Here is a 19,382-nt window from a genome sequence, read left to right on the forward strand (position 1 = left end):
ATGCAGAGTACATCATGTGAAATGCCAGGCTGTATGAGCATAAACTGGAATCAAGATTGCTGGGAGAAATATCAGTAACCTCAGATATGCAGATTACACCACCCTGTGGCAGAAAGCAAAGGGAAACTAAAGAGCCTCTTGATGAAAGAAGAAAGTGAAAAAGCTGGCTTAACACTCCATGTCCAAAAAACTAAGATCATGGCATCTGGTCTCATCACTTCATGGCAAATAGATGGGGAAAGAATGGAAGCAGTGAGAAACTTAATTTTCTTGGGCTCCAAAATCACTGCAGATGGTGACTGCAGCTATGAAATTAAAAGGTGCTTGCTCCTTGGAAGAAAAGCTATGACCAACCTAGGCAGCATATTAAAAAGCAGAGATTACTTTGCCAACAAAGGTTCACATAGTCAAAGCTATGGTTTTTCCAGTAGTCATGTGTGAGTGTAAGAGTTGAACCGTAAAGAAGGCTGAGTGCTGAAGAACTGATGCTTTTGAACTGTGGTGTTGGACAAGACTCTTGAGAGTCCCTTGGACTGAAAGGAGATCAAACCAGTCAATCCTAAAGGAAATCAATCCTTAATATTTATTGGAAGGAATGATGCTGAAGCTGAAGCTCCAGTACTTTGGCCACCTGATGTGAAGAGTTGGCTCATTAGAAAAGATCCTGATGCTGGGAAAGATTGAGGGCAGTAAGTGAAGGGGATGAGAGAGGACAAGATGGTTGAATGGCATCACCGACTCAATGGACATGAGTTTGAGCAAGCTCCAGGAGATAGTGAGGGACAGAGAAGCCTGGTGTGCTGCAGTCCAAGTGGTCGCAAAGAGTTGAACACGACTGAGTGACTAAACAACAACAAATAATGATTAAGATTTAGTCAGTACTTACAGTTCCCCTGGTAGTCTTCTAAGATTATAAAAACAGGAGTATGTGTGAGTCATTAATTTTCACAATAATTGTATGAGCTAGGTACTTTCTGCATCCCTATTTCACAAATTTAAGAAACAGGGACAAAATGAGTTTAAATAAGTTGACCAAGATAATCAGGAAAGAAGTGGGTTTTTTCTGTTTTTAAAATAACATTTATGTCTCCTTTCCTTTTTAAATTTATGTTTATTGTGATAACCTGGGTTTATAGCATTGTATAAGTTTCATGTGTGCAACATTATATCTCTACTTCTGTGTGAAAAATAAAGTACTTAAATGAAAAATAAAACATTTTCTTCTACCTTAAAAAAAAATAGAATACCACCCTGAGTTCTAACATTGGGAGACATTAGTTTTTTTCAAAATTAACTGAGTCTAAAAAGCATCTTCATAGAGGCTTAGCAAAGGGGTTCCCAATGAAAAGTTTCCTGAGGGCCTCCTTCAGATCTTGGTTTCTCAGGCTGTAGACGAAGGGGTTCAGCAGGGGGGTGACCATGGTGTACATCACTGTGGCTGCCATGTCCCTCTGAGTGGTGTGTGTGGATGCAGGGGTGAAGTAGACCCCGATGATAGTCCCATAGAAGAGACAGACAACACAAAGGTGAGAACCACACGTGGAGAACGCTTTCCACCTGCCCTGGACTGAGGGCACCTTCCACACAGCCACAGCAATGGGTGTGTAAGAGGCAATGATGCACACAAAAGAGATGAGGACCACTGGGCCTCCAAGGACCAACACCAACATCTCGTTGACTTGGGTGTCAGAGCAGGAGAGCTTGATCAAGGCATTGAGGTCACAGAAGAAGTGTGGGATCCTATTGGTGCAGAAGGACAAGTGGGACATCAGGACAGTGTGGACCATGGAGATGAGGTTGGCTGAGATCCAGGGTATCACCACCAGCAAGGCACACCGAAGGATACTCATGATTGTCACGTAGTGCAGTGGGCTGCAGACAGCCAGGTAGCGGTCATAAGCCATGGCCGAGAGAAGCATGCTGTCGGCTGCCCCAAAGGACATGAAGAAATACATCTGGGCCAGGCAAGCTGAGAAGGAGATGGTGGTGAGTCCACACAGATGGTTCATCAGCATCTTGGGGATGGTGGTGGAGATAAAGCAGATGTCAAGAAGAGACAAGTTGCTGAGGAAGAAATACATGGGGCTGTGGAGGTGAGGGTCCAAGACGATGGCCAGGATGGTGAGAAGATTCCCCAGACACCCGCTCAAATACAGAATGAAGGACAGGCTGAAGAGCACCTGTCTCTGCAGGGGCTGCTGGGAGAGGCCAAGGAGGATGAACTCAGAGACTTGAGTCTGATTGTCCATGTCCAGGCAGTTCTAAAGCCAGAAACAGGGCGTCAACAGTAGGTGGGCTGCTGGAGTGAAAACAGATGACCTCATTGCTTTTTCATACTCATCTTTCAAGATGCTTCTCATTTAACCTCTCCAAGCCTCTGTTTCCTCATCTGTTATGTGGAATTGATAATTCTAAATTCTTAGGATCACTATAAGGATTAAATGAGAAGAATACATATTAGGAGTTTAAATCCATACACAACATGTAAACTATTTTATTAGTGGGAACTCAAGAGTGCCGTTATCAAAATAGTGATGTGTTAATTAGCTTGAATGTCACTATTATTCCACAGTGTATATGTACATTAAAATATCAAGCTGTATACCTTAATTAAACACATTTTTATCTGCCAGTTATTCCTCAATAAAGATAGACAAATAAGAAATAAAAGCAAAATAAATAGTCTAAATATTTCAAGGATCTGACTTTATAAATAAAAATAAGTAATAAAAAGTGATTCAGGATCAACTCTGAAGCCAAACATACTGGGTTAAAGCTCAGTTCTACCATTTACTAGCTGTGTGATATTATGCAAGCTACTTAACCTCTCTGTGCCTTAGTTTTCTCATCTGTAAAATGAGGATAATAATAGTACCTGCTCCATAGAGTTGTTGTGAAAATGTGATTAGTTAGCATGTAAAATGCTGAAACTTATGTATTTTTCTGAGAGCTAACATCTTTCAGTGGTTGAGAGCAAGGATCCTTTCGAGGGGTAGAAATTGCTCTCAGTTAAAGATTACTGATTTAGGTTAGACACACCTGAAGTGTCTCCTCTCTAAAGCACCTGCACAAATAGACTAACCTTGAGCAAGAAAGTTGACACTTATTCCACACACTCCACTTTGGAACTAGCTGCTTATCACGTGTATCGTATTAATCACTAAGTCATGTCCAACTCTTTACGATCCCATGGACTATAGCCCACCAATCTTCTCTGTCCAAACAATTCTCCAAGCAAGAATACTGGAGTGGGCTGCCATTTTCTTCTCCAGGGAATCTTCCCAATTCAGGGGTCAGCCTGTGTCTCCTGCATTGCAGGCAGATTCTTTACTGTCTAAGCCACCAGGGAAGCCCATCATTCTCTTTAATCCTCAACAACACCATGAGCAGTCAGCTGAGGCTCCAAACCTAACTTCTGCATCACAATAACACCATGGGGCTGTGATGACAAGCACCCTAAATCCTTGTAGATGAAACTGATCAGAATCCTCCCAGCCTCTGAGGGAAAGTTTCAGATGGGGAGTCCTTCCCTGAAACCAGCCATGCTGCAGCTTGTCTTCTGGATTCACTGACAATCAATGGCTATTCTATCTGCTAAGTTGCTTCAGTAATGTCTGACTCTTTGCAACCCCATGGATTGTAGTCCACCAGGCTCCTCTGTCCATGGCATTCTCCAGGCAAGAATACTCGAGTGCATTGTCATGCCCTCTTCCAGGGGATCTTCCCAATCTGGGAATCAAACCTGCATCTCTTATGTCTCCTATATAGCCGGGTGGGTTCCTTACCACTAGTAACACCTGGAAAGTCCTAATGACTGCTGTACCTCTGTTGGATTCCAGGACCTCTCAGCCCCGAGGTGTTGTGTTTCCAGTAATTTAGGGCTGCTGCAGCCTCAACTTTGCCTTGCAGCTGTGAAGGAAGAGCATGCTTTCTCAGGGAGCACTCAGCAGAACCACACTAAAAGGTTTATAACTGACTCTTTGTCCTCTGGGCATGATCCCCCAAGAACCTTGTTAGATCGGATAGAATTAGCTTATCTTCCTTAGCGGCACTTTTGAATCTAGCACCCTGTGGGAAAAAGTTTTTATCCCAAAGAGCATTGACTTTCTTCAAACCTGTCTTTCTTGGTTAACAGAGGGATAGCATGGTACTCAATATTTCCCATGAAGGAGCTCTTAAATATGTTATTCCCTGGTGCTCAATGGTAAAAAAAATCTGCCTGCCAGTGCAGGAGACACAGGTTCTACCCCTGGCCCAGGAAGATCCCATATGCCACAGAGCAATTAAGCCCTTGTGTCCTGACTACTGAAGCCCGTGCTCACAAAAGAAGCCACCACAATGAGAAGCTCTCTGCAACTAAAGAAAGCTCATGCAGCAACAAAGATCCAGTACAGCCAAAAATAAAAAAAATAACAGTAAAAAGATGAAAGAGTAACTTAAAATGGAATTTAAAATGTTTTTAAAATGTTATTCCTAAAAATAGTTACAATGTACTAAGTATTTTTTATGTGATTGGAGTTGTGCTAAGCATGCAATGTCCTATGATTTTTACAAAAGCCCAGTGAGAAAAGCAATTATGTTTTATGAATTTCACCTCAGTACAAAAAGAAAGATGTTCTGCTTCTGTCATGGTTTAAGAAATTACAACACCGGGATGGGGAATTCGTGTAACTCTATGGCTGATTCACATCAATGTATGACAAAACCCACTGAAAAATAAAAAAAAAAAAAGAAAGAAAGAAAAAGAAAAAAAAAAAAAAAGAAATTACAACAAAAACAACAAAATATAACTTTTGGCCTGGAAGACTTGTAGAAACACACAGTATGGACAACATTCAGTGTTAGCAAGTATATGAGGAAGTGAGCATGCTCACGAACTGCTAGCGAGAGTGTAAATTGCTACAACCCTTTGGGGAGGCCAATTGACAGGTGGAGTTTGACTTGTTGAACATTCATCTATATGGGTTGTTTCTAAATGTTGCCTTTTGGCTATTAAAAATAGTGTTGCTGTGAACATGCATGTATATGTATTTGTCTGAGTCTCTGATTTCAGTCTTTGGAAGTATAATCGAGAAGTGGTTACTGGGCCATACACTAATTCTAAGCTTAAGTTTTGGGGGAACCACCAAACCACATCACTAAACAATTTGACGTTCCCACAAGCTATGTACAAGGAGTATATCTCTCTAATCCTCACCAACATTTGTTCTCTTTCTGCTCCCCTCCTCTTTTTTTTTTTTTTTTTTTTTAATAGCCATCTTGGTGTATGTGAAGTGGTGTGTCATTGTGATTTTGATTTGTACTTCCCTAGTGACTAATGATGCCAGGTATCTCTGCATGCCCTTCTAGGCCATTAATATACCTCCTGTGGAGAAATGTTAATTCAAGCCTCTGCCCACTTTTTAAGTTGGATTTTTAGGTCTTCTTGTTGCATCATAAGAGCTCTTGACATATCCTAGAGCAAACAAATATTTTTAAAATAAGTGTCCTCTCTTGCTGGGCATCCTACCAGGCAAAACCAACAACAGGATGAGTCAAGAGGGTTGTGTCTCACAGCCAGGAAAGGAGAGAGTGCAATGAATTGAGAGAGAAGCATTGAAACATAAACATTGTTGTTGTTCAGTTACTCAGTCGTGTCCCACTCCTTACACCCACCCCATGGACTGCAGCATAGCAGGTTTCCCTGTCTTTCACTATCCACCGGAGTTTGCTCGAACTCTTGTCCATCAAGTCAGTGATGCTATCTAACGATCTCATCCTCTGCCATCCCCTTCTCCTTTTTCTTTCAGTCTTTCCCCAGCATCAGGGTCTTTTCTAATGAGTCGGCTCTTCACATCAGGTAGTCAAAGTATTGGAGCTTCAGTTTCAGCAATAGTTCTTCCAATGAATATTCAGAGTTGATTTCCTTTAAAACTGACTGGTTTGCTCTCCTTGCCGTCCAAAGGACTCTCAAGAATCTTCTTCAGCACCACAGTTCAAAAGCATCAATTCTTCAGCACTCAGCCTTCTTTATGGTCCAATTCTCACATCTGTACATGACTACAGGAAAAATAAAGCAGAAATAGATGTTTTTTTCTGGAAAGAACTTGCTTTTTTGATGATCCAATGATTGTTGGCAATTTGATCTCTGGTTCCTCTGCCTTTTCTAAAACCAACTTGAACATCAGGAAGTTCACAGTTCATATATTGCTGAAGCCTGGCTTGGAGAATTTTGAGCATTACTTTACTAGCATGTGAGATGAGTGCAATTGTGCGGTAGTTTGAGCATTCTTTGGGATTGCCTTTTTTTGGGATTGGAATGAAAACTGACATTTTCCAGTCCTGTGGCCACTGCTGAGTTTTCCAAATTTGCTGGCATATTGAGTACAGCACTTTCACAGCATCACCTTTCAGGATTTGAAATAGCTCAACTGGAATTCCATCACCTCCACTTGCTTTGTTCATAGTGATGCTTCCTAAGGCCCACTTGACTTCATATTCCAGGATGTCTGGCTCTAGGTGAGTGAACTCACCATCATGATTATCTGGGTCATGAAGACCTTTTTTGTTCAGTTCTTCTGTGTATTCTTGCCACATCATCTTAATATGTTCTGCTTCTGTTCCATACCATTTCTGTCCTTTATTGAGCTCATCTTTGCATGAAATATTCCCTTGGTATCTCTAATTTTCTTGAAGAGATCTCTAGTCTTTCTCATTTCATTCTATTGTTTTCCTCTATTTCTTTGCATTGATCACTGAGGAAGGCTTTCTTATCTCTCCTTGCTGTTCTTTGGAACTCTGCATTCAAATGGGTATATCTTTCCCTTTCTCCTTTGCTTTTTGCTTCTCTTCCTTTCACAGATATTTGTAAGGCCTCCTCAGACAGCCATTTTGCTTTTTTCCATTTCTTTTTTTGGGGAATTGTCTTGAGTCCTGTCTCCTGTACAATGTCACAAACCTCTGTCCATAGTTCATCAGGCACTCTATCAGATCTAGTCCCTTAAATATATTTGTCACTTCCACTGTATAATCATAAGGGATTTTTTTTAGGTCATACCTGAATGGTTTAGTGGTTTTCCTCACTTTCTTCCATTTAAGTCTGAATTTGGCAATAAGGAGTTCATGATCTGAGCCACAGTCAGCTCCCAGTCTTGTTTTTGCTGACTGTATAGAGCTTCTCCATCTTTAGCTGCAAAGGATATAATCAAGCTGATTTCAGTGTTGGCCATCTAGTGATGTCCATGTGTAGAGTTTTCTCTTGTGTTGTTGGAAGAGGGTGTTTGCTATGACCAGTGCGTTCTTTTGGCAGAATGCTATTAGCCTTTACTTTGCTTCATTCTGTACTCCAAGGCCAAATTTACCTGTTACTCCAGGTGTTTCTTGGCTTTCTACTTTTTCATTTCATCCCCCTATAAAGAAAAGGACATCTTTTTTGGGTGTTAGTTCTAAAAAGTCTTGTAGGTCTTCATAGAACTGTTCAACTTCAGCTTCTTCAGCAATTCTGGTCAGGGAATAGACTTGAATTACTGTGATATTGAATGGTTTGCCTTGGAAACGAACAGAGATCATTCTGTCAACTTTGAGATTGCATCCAAGTACTGCATTTTGGACTCTTTTGTTGACTATGATGGCTACTCCATTTCTTCTAAGAGATTCCTGCTCACAGTAGTAGATATAATGGTCATTTGAGTTAGAACTGGACATGAAACAACATACTGGTTCCAAATAGGAAAAGGAGTATGTCAAGGCTATATATTGTCACCCTGCTTATTTAACTTATATGCAGAGTACATCATGAGAAACGCTAGGCTGGATGAAGCACAAGCTGGAATCAAGATTGCTGGGAGAAATATCAATTACCTCAGATATGCAGATGACACTACCCTTATGGCAGAAAGTGAAGAAGAACTAAAGAGCCTCTTGATGAAAGTGAAAGAGGAGAGTGAAAAAGTTGGCTTAAAGCTCAACATTTAGAAAATTAAGATCATGGCATCTGATCCCATCACTTCATGGCAAATAGATGGGGAAACAGTGGAAACAGTGTCAGACTTCATTTTGGGGGGCTCCAAAATCACTGTAGATAGTGATTGCAGTCATGAAATTAAGACACTTACTCCTTGGAAGGAAAGTTATGACCAACCTAGATAGCATATTAAAAAGCAGAGACATTACTTTGCCAACAAAGGTCCATCTAGTCAAGACTACGGTTTATCCAGTAGTCATGTGTGGATGTGAGAGTTGGACTATAAAGAAAGTTGAGCGCCAAAGAATTGATGCTTTTGAACTGTGGTGTTGGAGAAGACTCTTGAGAGTCACTTGGACTGCAAGAAGATCCAACCAGTCCATCCTAAAGGAGATCAGTCCTGGGTGTTCATTGGAAGGACTGATGTTGAAGCTGAAACTCCAACACTTCAGCCACCTGATGCAAATAGCTGACTCATTTGAAAAGACCCTGATGTTGGGAAAGGTTGAGGGCAGGAGGAGAAGGGGATGACAGAGGATGAGATGGTTGGGTAGCATCAACTCAAGGGACATGAGTTTGGGTAAACTCCTGGAGTTGGTGATGGGCAGGGAGGCCTGGCGGGCTGTGATTCATGGGGTCACAAAGAGTCGGACATGACTGAGCAACTGAACTGAACTGAGCTGGAAAAAAAGACCAGCATATTTTTAAACATATGCATTAGTGTGTGTAAAATAGATAGCTAGTGGGAAGTAGCTGTGTGACACAAGGATCTCATCCTTGTGAGGATAGGTGCTCTGTAACTACCTAGTGGGATGGGATGATGGGGGGAGGTGAGAGAGAAGTTCAAGAGATAGAGGATATATGTATACTTACAGTTGATTCACATCCTCCAATTAAAAATAATATTTTTTTAAAAAGAAGTTAAAAAAAAAGAAAAAAGAGGGTTGTTTCCATGCAAGTCATGGTAGGTCCTGCCCCCAGCTCAATGTTCTTGCTCATCTGGGCCTGCCTTGAGCATCAATTCAGATGTGTCTGTCATACAGTCGGGTAAGTTGCTCAGTTGTATCCAACTCTTTGAGACCCCATGAACAGTAGCACACCAGGCTCTTCTGTCCATAGTATTCTCCAGGCAAGAATACCGGAGTGGATAGCCATTCCCTTCTCAGGGGATCTGCCAGACTCAGGGACTGAACCCAGGCCTCCTGCATTGAAAGCAGATTTTTTACCAACTGAGCCACCAGGGAAATCTCAATCCAGTCAGCTAAGGAGGCACTGACTATGCGCTGAGCACTGTGTGGTCACTGGAGAAGCAATAACAAATAACCAGTCTCTTTAAACCACAGCTTCCCAGTTTTGCAAAGCTTTTCTCACAGGCAGAACACGTGCATTTCTGGATTTCTCCACTGGGTTTAACACAGGCTATAATCAGTGATTATTAGTTCATGTTGTTTCCTTCCCCTGAACATTCATCCATCCCCTGCTGAGTGCCAGGCCAGGGCTCACAGCTTCAGACAAGGAAATCATCCTTCCTCCAAGAATACTGTTCTCTGGGGAGGGAGGTCGGAGGGGGGTTCAGGATGGGGAACACATGCAAATCCGTGGCTGATTCATGTCAATGTATGGCAAAAACCACTACAATATTGTAAAGTAATTAGCCTCCAACTAATAAAAATAAATGAAAAAAAAAATCTACAAGCAATAAATGCTGGAGAGGGTGTGGAGAAAAGGGAACCCTCTTATACTGTTGGTGGGAATGCAAACTAGTACAGCCAATATGGAGAACAGTGTGGAGATTCCTGAAAAAACGAAATAGAACTGCCATATGACCCAGTAATCCCACTCCTGGGCATACACACCGAGGAAACCAGATCTGAAAGAGACATGTGTACCCCAATATTCATCGCAGCACTGTTTATAATTGCCAGACATGGAAGCAACCTAGATACCCATCAGCAGACAAATGGATAAGAAAGCTGTGGTACATATACACAATGGAATATTACTCAGCCATTAGAAAGAATACATTTGAATCAGTTCTAATGAGATGGATGAAACTGGAGCCCATTATACAGAGTGAAGTAAGCCAGAAAGAAAAACACCAGTACAGTATACTAATGCATATATATGGAATTTAGAAAGATGGTAACGATAACTCTATATGCAAGACAGAAAAAGAGACACAGATGCATAGAATAGGCTTTTGGACTCTATGGGAGAAGGCGAGGGTGGGATGATCTGAGAGAACATCAAAACATATATATTATCATATGTGAAACAGATCACCAGTCCAGGTTGGATGCATGAGACAAGTGCTCAGGGCTGGTGCACTGGGATGACCCAGAGGAATGGGATGGAGAGGGAGGTGGGAGGGGGGTTCAGGATGGGGAACACATGTAAACCCATGGCTGGTTCATGTCACTGTATGGCAAAAACCACTACAATATTGTAAAGTAATTAGCTTCCAACTAATAAAAATAAATAAAAAAAATAAAATTAAAAAATAAATAAATAAAACAACACCACTTGAAAAAATGTGTTAATTTCAGCATCGGAGTTATTTTTATGACTCTTCTCTCAGAGCATGTGGCTGATCATTCCCCACACATTGATATTTTATAACTTTACATTTTAATGGAGAATGTGATGCAATAAGGAAGAGAAGCAAGCTAATGTGGATGCAGAGGCTTCTGTTTATCAACCCCATTGTTAGGGAACTTTCATACCATGTCATTTTTTTTTAGAGGAAGTCTTTTTAATTGGTTATTTATTTATTTTTGGCTGTTCTGAGTCTTTGTTGCGGCATGGGCTTTCTCTAGTTGCAGTGAGTGGGGACTACCCTTTGTTGCAGTGCACTAGCTTCTCATTGTGTCGGCTTCTCTTGTGGTTTAGCACGAGGCTCTAGGCTTAAGAGCTTCAGTAGCTGCAACATGCAGGTTTAGTAGTCCTGTCACATGGGCTTAGTTGCTTTGCAGCATGTGGAATCTTCCTGGACCAGGGAACGAACCTATGTCCCCTGCATCAGCAGGTGGATTCCTATCCATTATATCACCACGGAAGTCCACCATGTCATTTAATATGTATTTTTCTCTGGATGTCATTATGATTTTTCTCTTTTTCTTTGGTCTTCAGCAGTTGGAGCAGGATATATTTGTCTGTGTGGATGTGTGATTATGCATGTGTGTGTGTGTGTGTGTGTGTGTGTGTGTGTGTGTGCACATTACTTTTGGAATTTACCCAGCTTGGGATTCTCTGAGTTCCTTCAATCTGTCTTTTGATTATCTTTCATAATTTTTATAAAATTCTCAGAATTCTGAGCCTCATATCTCTTGTTTATTTACTATAATCTGAGCTATGCCACCTAAACTCTCAAACAATTTTCTTATTTGTAAAATGGAAATAATTAGAATATCTGCCTATCTGCATTGAGAACATGTTATTTGGTGGTTTGGGCTTCCCAGGTGGCTCAGGGGTAAAGAATCTACCTGCCAATGCAGGAGATGCAGGAGATGTGGGCTCAATCCCTGGATCAGGAAGATCCCCTGGAGAAGGAAATGGTAACCCACTCCAGTATTCTTGCCTGGGAAATCCCATGAACAGAGGAGAATGGCAGGCTACAGTCCATGGGATCACAAAAGAGTCAGACACAACTTAGCAACTAAAGAACAACAACAATTTTGTGGTTCACAAGCCCCTGGTAAGCACCTCTATAGGTCTTTTTAAAAGTACAATTATACTCTTAGAGCTGACCAAGCAGGACACCTACCTGCATCCTGAGTATCTGGGGATCCTCAGTTTCAAGCATCTTCCTGAGGCAGTACTTCTCTGCTCTCTGGGACCAGACAAAACTGTCAGTGCCTTCTAGGAGAAGCACTCAAAGCCCCCAAGATCATACTGGGTTTGAGCTGGTCCCAGTCACAGGAAAGAATTGTCTCAAAAGTATCACTCTCCTCTGGTACTTGCCATCTGCAAGGACAACCCGTATCACCATTTCTCTCTTTAGAGGGCACTCAACCCTCAAGCCCACATGTGGGGTTGACCAGAAGCCTGAAGTAGCTCTGAGATGTGTACATATACCTCTCAGTACTATATTTCTTTCATAGGTATGGTGGCGTTCTGATGGTGGTAACACACTGGTTATGGAGGACACTCACCATGGAGCTAGGATGAGTTCAGAGGTCTAGTCTACAGATGGATCAACACCAACCCTGGAGCCTGGGTTGCCTGTGGTCCTATGAATCTGCTTCTGTGTTCATTTTCTGGATGCCATTTCTGGTCTACATTTTTCAAAGCAGGCATGGATGGTGGCAGGAGTCCTTTCCCCTTTACATTCTCAGATGCTTATCCCCCCCCCCCACTACTGTATGGTCTCCCACAGGTCATCCACAGGCTCTACACCACATTTCCAGTCATCCACCAAGGATGGACAAGCCTCTCTCCTCCCGATGTATTTGAAACTGTTGCTCTGTAATGCCATCAGTCCCTTCCAATTGATGCCCTATTGAGAGCCCTGAGTTTGATCCCCAGCTTCATCACTGACATGTCTTTTGACTTCAAAGAAATTAACATAAATATCTCTGAACCTCAGTCTCTGCATGTGCAGACTGGGGGTAATAACAGCGCTTTCTTGCCAGAGTAGATCTAATGATTAGTCGTGTCCATTTGAACACGTCCACTCACTATGGCCATGAAAACATTGCATCTGTGAGTTTTATTACAGGACCTTTAACTCCAGGCTTGAGAGTTTGGAGTCTGGGCAGCAGGAGTGGCTCTGCCATTGAACTGTATACAAGAGGCACACAATAACAATATTTCTACTGTGTGCCAGCACGGTTATAAGTCTGGAGACCTATAACTGAAATGCATCATATCTAGTCTCACACTCATGACTCCGAGTCACAGCACAATGTATGGAGCTGTGAGGGAGACACCTGCTGGTCACTATGTGAAAATGTGGAGAAAGGAATGTTTTCTCTGGGAGTTAAAGGACCAAGGGAACATTTCACGCAAAGATGGGCTCAATAAAGGACAGAAATGGTATGGACCTAAGAGAAGCAGACGATATTAAGAAGAGGTGGCAGGAATACACAGAAAAACTGTACAAAAAAGATCTTCATGACCCAGATAATCACGATGGTGTGATCACTCACCTAGAGTCAGACATACTGGAATGTGAAGTCAAGTGGGTCTGGAATGTCCATCACTATGAACAAAGCAAGTGGAGGTGATGGAATTCCAGTTGAGCTATTTCAAATCCTAAAAGATGATGCTGTGAAAGCGCTGACTCAATAGGCCAGCAAATTTGAAAACTCAGCAGTGGCCACAGGACTGGAAAAGGTCAGTTTTCATTCCAATCCCAAAGAAAGGTAATGCCAGAGAATGCTCAAACTACCATACAATTGCACTCAACTCACACGCTAGTGAAGTAGTGCTCAAAATTCTCTATGCCAGGCTTCAACAATACGTGAACCATGAACTTCCAGATGTTCAAGCTGGTTTTAGAAAGGCAGAAGAACTAGAGATCAAATTGCCAACATCCACTGGATCATCGAAAAAGTAAGAGAGTTCCAGAAGAACATCTATTTCTGCCTTATTGACTATGTCAAAGCTTTTGACTGTGTGAATCACAATAAACTGTGGAAAATTCTGAAAGAGATGGGAATACCAGACCACCTGACCTGTCTCTTGAGAAACCTGTATGCAGGTCAGGAAGCAACAGTTAGAACTAGACATGGAACAACAGACTGGTTCCAAATAGGAAAAGGAGTACGTCAAGGCTGTATATTGTCACCCTGCTTGTTTAACTTATATGCAGACTACATCATGAGAAACCCTGAGCTGGGTGAAGCACAAGCTGGAATCAAGATTGCCGGGAGAAACACCAATAACTTCAGATATGCAGATGACAACACACTTATGGCAGAAAGTGAAGAAGAACTAAAGAGCCTCTTTGATGAAAGTGAAAGAGGAGAGTGAAAACGTTGGCTTAAAGTTCAACATTCAGAAAACTAAGATCATGGCATCTGGTCCCATCACTTCATGGCAAATAGATGGAGAAACAGTGGAAACAGTGACAGACTTTATTTTGGGGGGCTCCAAAATCACTGCAGTTAGTGATTGCAGCCATGAAATTAAAAGACACTCTTTGGAAGAAAAGCTATGACCATCTTAGACAGCATATTAAAAAGCAGAGACATTACTTTGCCAGCAAAGGTTTTTCCAGTAGTCATTTTTGGGTGTGAAAGCTGGACTACAAAGAAAGCTGAGTGCCGAAGAATTGATGCTTTTGAACTGTGGTGTTGGAGAAGACTCTTGAGAGTTCCTTGGACTGCAAGGAGATACAATCAGTCCTAAATCCTAAAGGAAATCAATCCTGAATGTTCATTGGAAGGACTGATGCTGAAGCTGAAACTCCAAAACTTTGGCCACCTCTTGCGAAGAGCTGACTCATTGGAAAAGACCCTGATGCTGGGAAAGATTGAAGGCAGGAGGAGAAGGGGACGACAGAGGATGAGATGGATGGATGGCATCACCGTCTCAATGGACATGAGTTTGAGTAATCTCTGGGAGTTGGTGATGGACAGGGAGGCCTGGCATGCTGCAGCCCATGGGGTCACAAAGAGTTGGACACAACTGAGTGACTGAAGTGAGCTGAGGGCCTCTCAGGTGTCTCGATAGTAAAGAATTCTTCTGCCAATGCAGGAGATGTGCGTTCAGTCTCTGGTGTGGAAAGATCCCCTGGAGAAGGACATGGTAACCCCCTCCAGTATTTTTGCCTGGGAAATCCCTTGGACAGAGGAGCCTGGTGAGCTACAGTCCAAGGGGTCGCAAAGAGTCAGACATGACTGAGCACAAGGACACACACAGGTATTTTCTTGGCTAATAGCAGGGGGAACGGAATTCATGCCACAGCAGCTGAAATAAATACAACTATAGTATAGGAAGATGCACCTTTGGCTCGTTTTCATATGCTGGCCAATGGTAGCAGTCCCCATTTCTGACACCAGGGGTCAGTTTCATGGAAGACAATTTTTCTACAGGCCGGGAAAGGCGGCTGGTTTGGGGATGATAAACACATTGCATTTACTGTGCACTTTATTTCTACTTTTATTACATCAGCTCCGTCTCAGATCATCAGGCATTAGATTCTGGAGATTGGGGGCCCCTGGGGTATGGGGTTTGGGATGGATCCTACAAGGACAGGGACATGATCACACATTGTCTCACGCGTTGTCTTGGAGAAGGACTCTAAACATCCTGCCTGCCCTCACCTGTTCTGGGTGGCTGTTGACAGTGACTTAGGTGAGCACCGTCCTAGCCCAATTCCAGGGGAGTCATCTGTGAAGATGTAGTGACAGGAGCCCTCAAACACCTGCCAGGCATCGAGCTGGATTCACAGTTGGATTCTAGGGGAAGTGGTGGGCTCCTCCAGGGTGGAGAGTTGGGTATGTTTCCTCTAGTTCTGATACCTGCTCCCACTTTTATATCTCGAAGCTAAAATGAGACAGGGACATTTTCAGTTTCTTGAAAGTGCCAGCCTCTCTCTCAACCCAGGTGCCACTACATGCCCAACTCCTCACTCCCACCTGTCTCAATCAACCAGTCTCAGGTCACATCTCACCTCTTCCAGGAAGCCAATCTTGCCCCCCCCACACTCCTGACTGGATGAGGTGCCTCTCTGCTCCCTAGCTTCCCCTGAAACTCCCGGTAACATAGTGTTGCCATCACCCAGTTATGTGTCTGTGTGTCCTACTAGACTCCTACAGACCTCCTTGGTGCAGAGAGGGCATCTCACTAGTTGCCTGTGTTCCCAGCATCTAACATGATAAATACTAACTAGAACAGTAAATATTTAATGGGCTTCCTTGGTGGTTCAGCAGTAAAGAGTCTGCCTGCAATGCATTAAGAAGATCCCCTGGAGGAGGGCATGGCACCCACTCCAGTATTCTTGTCTGGAAAATCCCATGGACAGAGGAGCCTGGCAGGCTACAGTCCATGGGGTCACAAAAGAGTCAGACAAGACTGAAGCAACTGAGCATGCACATGCATAAAATATTTAATAAATATATATGTTGAAGAAAATAATTAATGAAGGACATACATGGTGCCATAAGACCCTATGAGACAGGCAGGAGAATGAGGAGATGTCATCTGAACTGGACTTTAAAGGATGAACAAGAGTCCTTGAGCACACAGTGTAGGCAGGGAATTCCAGGTGGAGGAACCAGGATGAGGGAAGATGTAGAGAAATGTCCAGGGGAGACTAGGAGGTCAGACCAGGACCAAATTGTGAAGGGGCTTGAAGGCACCTTAGAACCGTCACTCTAAGGCCAAAGGAAATGATGGGCTGGAAGCATAGAACAGGAAGAGACTAGGGCAGCCAACTTGGCACTGGCAGATGCCAACCTGGACCAGGGGTCCAGCCAACACTTTCCACCAAGCTCTTTCCCACTGGAACAGCAGAAGACTCAGAGTGTGGGGGGAAATCTTGGTGAGTTTTTCTTGGCACAACTGAGAAAGGGAAAGCACATCAGAGGAATAGATGATCAACCAAGAAATGAATCCAAGACCAAGGAGAAAGATGTTTTCTTACTGCTCCTACATGCCCAGGGAGGTCAGGAAACATGGGTAGGGTCACAGAAAGGAGTCAGTAGTAAGACTGAGGACAGAGTACAGGAGATCAAGGTAAGAGTTCAGCTTCATTTTGCAACCTTGCCTTGTGGCGGGGGGTGGGGGGGTGACTTTGGATGAGTGACTTGAACTCTGAGCTTCATCTCCTTTCCGTGTAAAACGGGGCTGAATTATACCGATAAGAGACAATGCTTGTAAGGAGACTGGCACAGAGCTGGTGCTTGGTGAAGGTCAACTCCCCCTTTCTACTCCCATTTCAAATTTTTTCATACACTCTAGATGCTATTCTAGACATTTGTTGAGCACCTACTATGTGCTGAGCAGTGGGCAGCCATTGAAGAAACAATGTTGAATAACTTAAGTCTCTTTGGACCACAACCTTGTACTTTGCTCAACTAGGTGGGGCCCATGCATTTCAGGATCTCTCCCATTGGGTTGACCAATAAATATTTGGTTCAAGTCATTTCATTTCCCAAACATTCATGAGCCCCTGCCAGAATCTATGCTCACAACTACAGATGAAAATATGGGTCAGACCCTCATTTCACCCTTAAGAAAAATGCTCTCGAACAGACATGTCAACACAGTGGGGGAAGGAGAGGATGAGGCAAGTTGGGAGAGTAGCATATAGACACTACCAGGTGTAAAATAGAGAGCTATTAGGAGGTTGCTGTGTAGCACAGGAAGTTCAGTTCGGTGCTCTGCGATGACCTAGATGGGTGGGATGGCAATGGAGAGGGAGGTTCAAGAGGGACAAGATATCCGTATAAACTCAGCTGATTCAGTTTTTTTGTGTAGCAGAAACTAACACAACTTGTAAAGCAATTATATTCCAATTAAAAAAAAAATTGTTTCAAGAGAACACCATCGAAACATGTATATTATCTAGGGTGAAACAGATCACCAGCCCAGGCTGGATGCATGAGACAAGTGCTCGGGTCTGGTGCACTGGGAAGACCCAGAGGAATCAAGTGGAGAGGGAGGTGGGAGGGGGGATCAGGATGGGGAATACATGTAAATCCATGGCTGATTCATGTCAATGTATGACAAAAAGGACTACAATATTGTAAAGTAATTAGCCTCAAACTAATAAAAATAAATGGAAAAAAAATAAAGTTTAAAAATTTAAACAAAAGAAAAATGTTCTCTACCTACTTTCCTCAATGCCCTTGACTTAGGACAGTGTCCCATGGATCTTCAATCTGATCTCAGATATATGAACTTGGTAGATAATCTTTAGTGTTCGTGGTTAATTGTCAAAGGATTTCCTTTTTGGATCTCCACCTTGATGGGTTTCAGGGAAGTTAAAGGAGCTTGTAACTCCCCAGGAGTCTGTCACATTTTCATTGCATTTATCTCCAGTATCTGAATGACTAATGTTCTTGCCTTTTAGAAGGGAAATTTGACTCCCTGTTATCTTGCATCTCTAGCACAAACTATGTTTATCTCTGTTGGAAAAGGGGATGACAGAAAATGAGATGGTTGGATGGCATCACTGACTCGATGGACATGAGTTTAGGCAAGCTCCAGGAGTTGATGATGGACAGGGAAGCCTGGCATGCTGCATCCACAGGGTCACAAAGAGTCAGACACGACTGAGCAACTGAACTGAACTGAATACCATTAAATATTTATAAAATAAAATTCCAACCAAGGAGTGCATAGGAAAGAATTCTTCAAATTCTTGGTCAACATTTTTTTGACCAGGAGACTGGCACAGAGCTGGTGACTGGTAAAAACAGAGGAAGGAAATCTTATGCTCGAACTATTCTCTGACAAGTGGGAAAAGTCAGAACTCACCTTTTTTTTGGTGAGTGACTTTTTTCTGGGGCAAGTGACTGGTAAAAATAGAGGAAGGAAATCTTATGCTCAAACTATTCTCTGACAAGTGGGAAAAGTCAGAACTCACCACAATCACTGGTTAGTTTGATAAGCGTGACCAGCCTCGGTATTTAAAGGCTGTGCATGAAATAACTCTTATCTCCAGCACAGAGGAAGTTCAGCCCCAACAACCACGTGTTCAAATGATATGTATGGAACATATGAGCCCATCTCTGGGGAGAACGCAGTGACTATAGCTAACACAATACCCGCTCTCATGGAAATTACAGTGGAACTGAAGAGGCAGATGATAAATAACTGAAATTAGTCAAGAGAGTGAAGTGTTTTAGGATGATAAGGCAATTATTATCTATGAGAGACCAACAAGATAATCTATAGTAGAGGGTCTTCCCTGGTGTTCCAGCGGCTAAGACTTCACCTTCCAATGCAGGGGGTGCTGGTTTGATCTCTGGTCAGGGGGCTAAGATGCCTTGGTGCCAAAAAGCCAAAACATAAAGCAGAAGCAATACGGTTACAAATTCAATGCTTTAAAAATTGTCCACATCAAAAAAAAAAAAAATGGTCCACATCAAACACAATCTTAAAAGAAAAAAACAAAGATAATCCATAGAGAGTAAGGCGGGCTGGGAGTGGTTTGGAGGGGTGGTTCACAGAGAAGTCGGCATTTCAGCTGAGACGATCGACTCCAGGGGCAGAGGGAGAGGACAGTTTGCAACAGGTAGAAGGGGCAGCATGTACAAAGGACCTGAATTGGAAGAATGATGGCCCATCCAAGGAACAGAAGAAAGCCAGTATGACAAGAGCACCTGGGCAGCAAAGAAGGGCATGGAGAGATCAAAGTGGCCTAAAATGACATGGATGAAATTGCAAAGAACATGCTTGCTAAGTTGCTTCAGTTGTGTCTGACTCTTTGTGACACTATGGACTGTAGCCCATCAGGCTTTTCTGTCCATGGGATTCTCTAGGCAAG

The 19,382-nt window shown here is 42.8% G+C and overlaps 1 protein-coding gene across 1 annotated transcript; it reads right to left on the reverse strand.

Annotated features, from left to right (window-relative positions):
• Positions 1-1,313: 1,313 nt before the first annotated feature.
• Positions 1,314-15,653, reverse strand: LOC136155264 (olfactory receptor 1f45-like). Its single transcript, XM_065917121.1, has 3 exons — positions 15,561-15,653; positions 11,706-11,771; positions 1,314-2,261 (listed from the first exon to the last, which is right to left on the reverse strand). Exons 1-3 carry the CDS (start codon positions 15,651-15,653, stop codon positions 1,314-1,316), a joined length of 1,107 nt encoding a protein of 368 aa, XP_065773193.1.
• Positions 15,654-19,382: the final 3,729 nt, after the last annotated feature.

The sequence above is a fragment of the Muntiacus reevesi genome, chromosome 1, assembly GCF_963930625.1.
Source record: "Muntiacus reevesi chromosome 1, mMunRee1.1, whole genome shotgun sequence".
Lineage (NCBI taxonomy): Eukaryota > Metazoa > Chordata > Mammalia > Artiodactyla > Cervidae > Muntiacus > Muntiacus reevesi.

Coding starts and splice junctions, on each gene's coding strand:
- LOC136155264 (XM_065917121.1), bottom strand. CDS start 15,653: ATGTTACCGGGAGTTTCAGGGGAAGCTAGGGAGCAGAGAGGCACCTCA. Junction 11,772..15,560: donor AGATTGGCTTCCTGGAAGAG/GTGAGATGTGAC, acceptor GTCTGGTCCCAG/AGAGCAGAGAAGTACTGCCT. Junction 2,262..11,705: donor CCCAGATACTCAGGATGCAG/GTAGGTGTCCTG, acceptor TTCTGGCTTTAG/AACTGCCTGGACATGGACAA.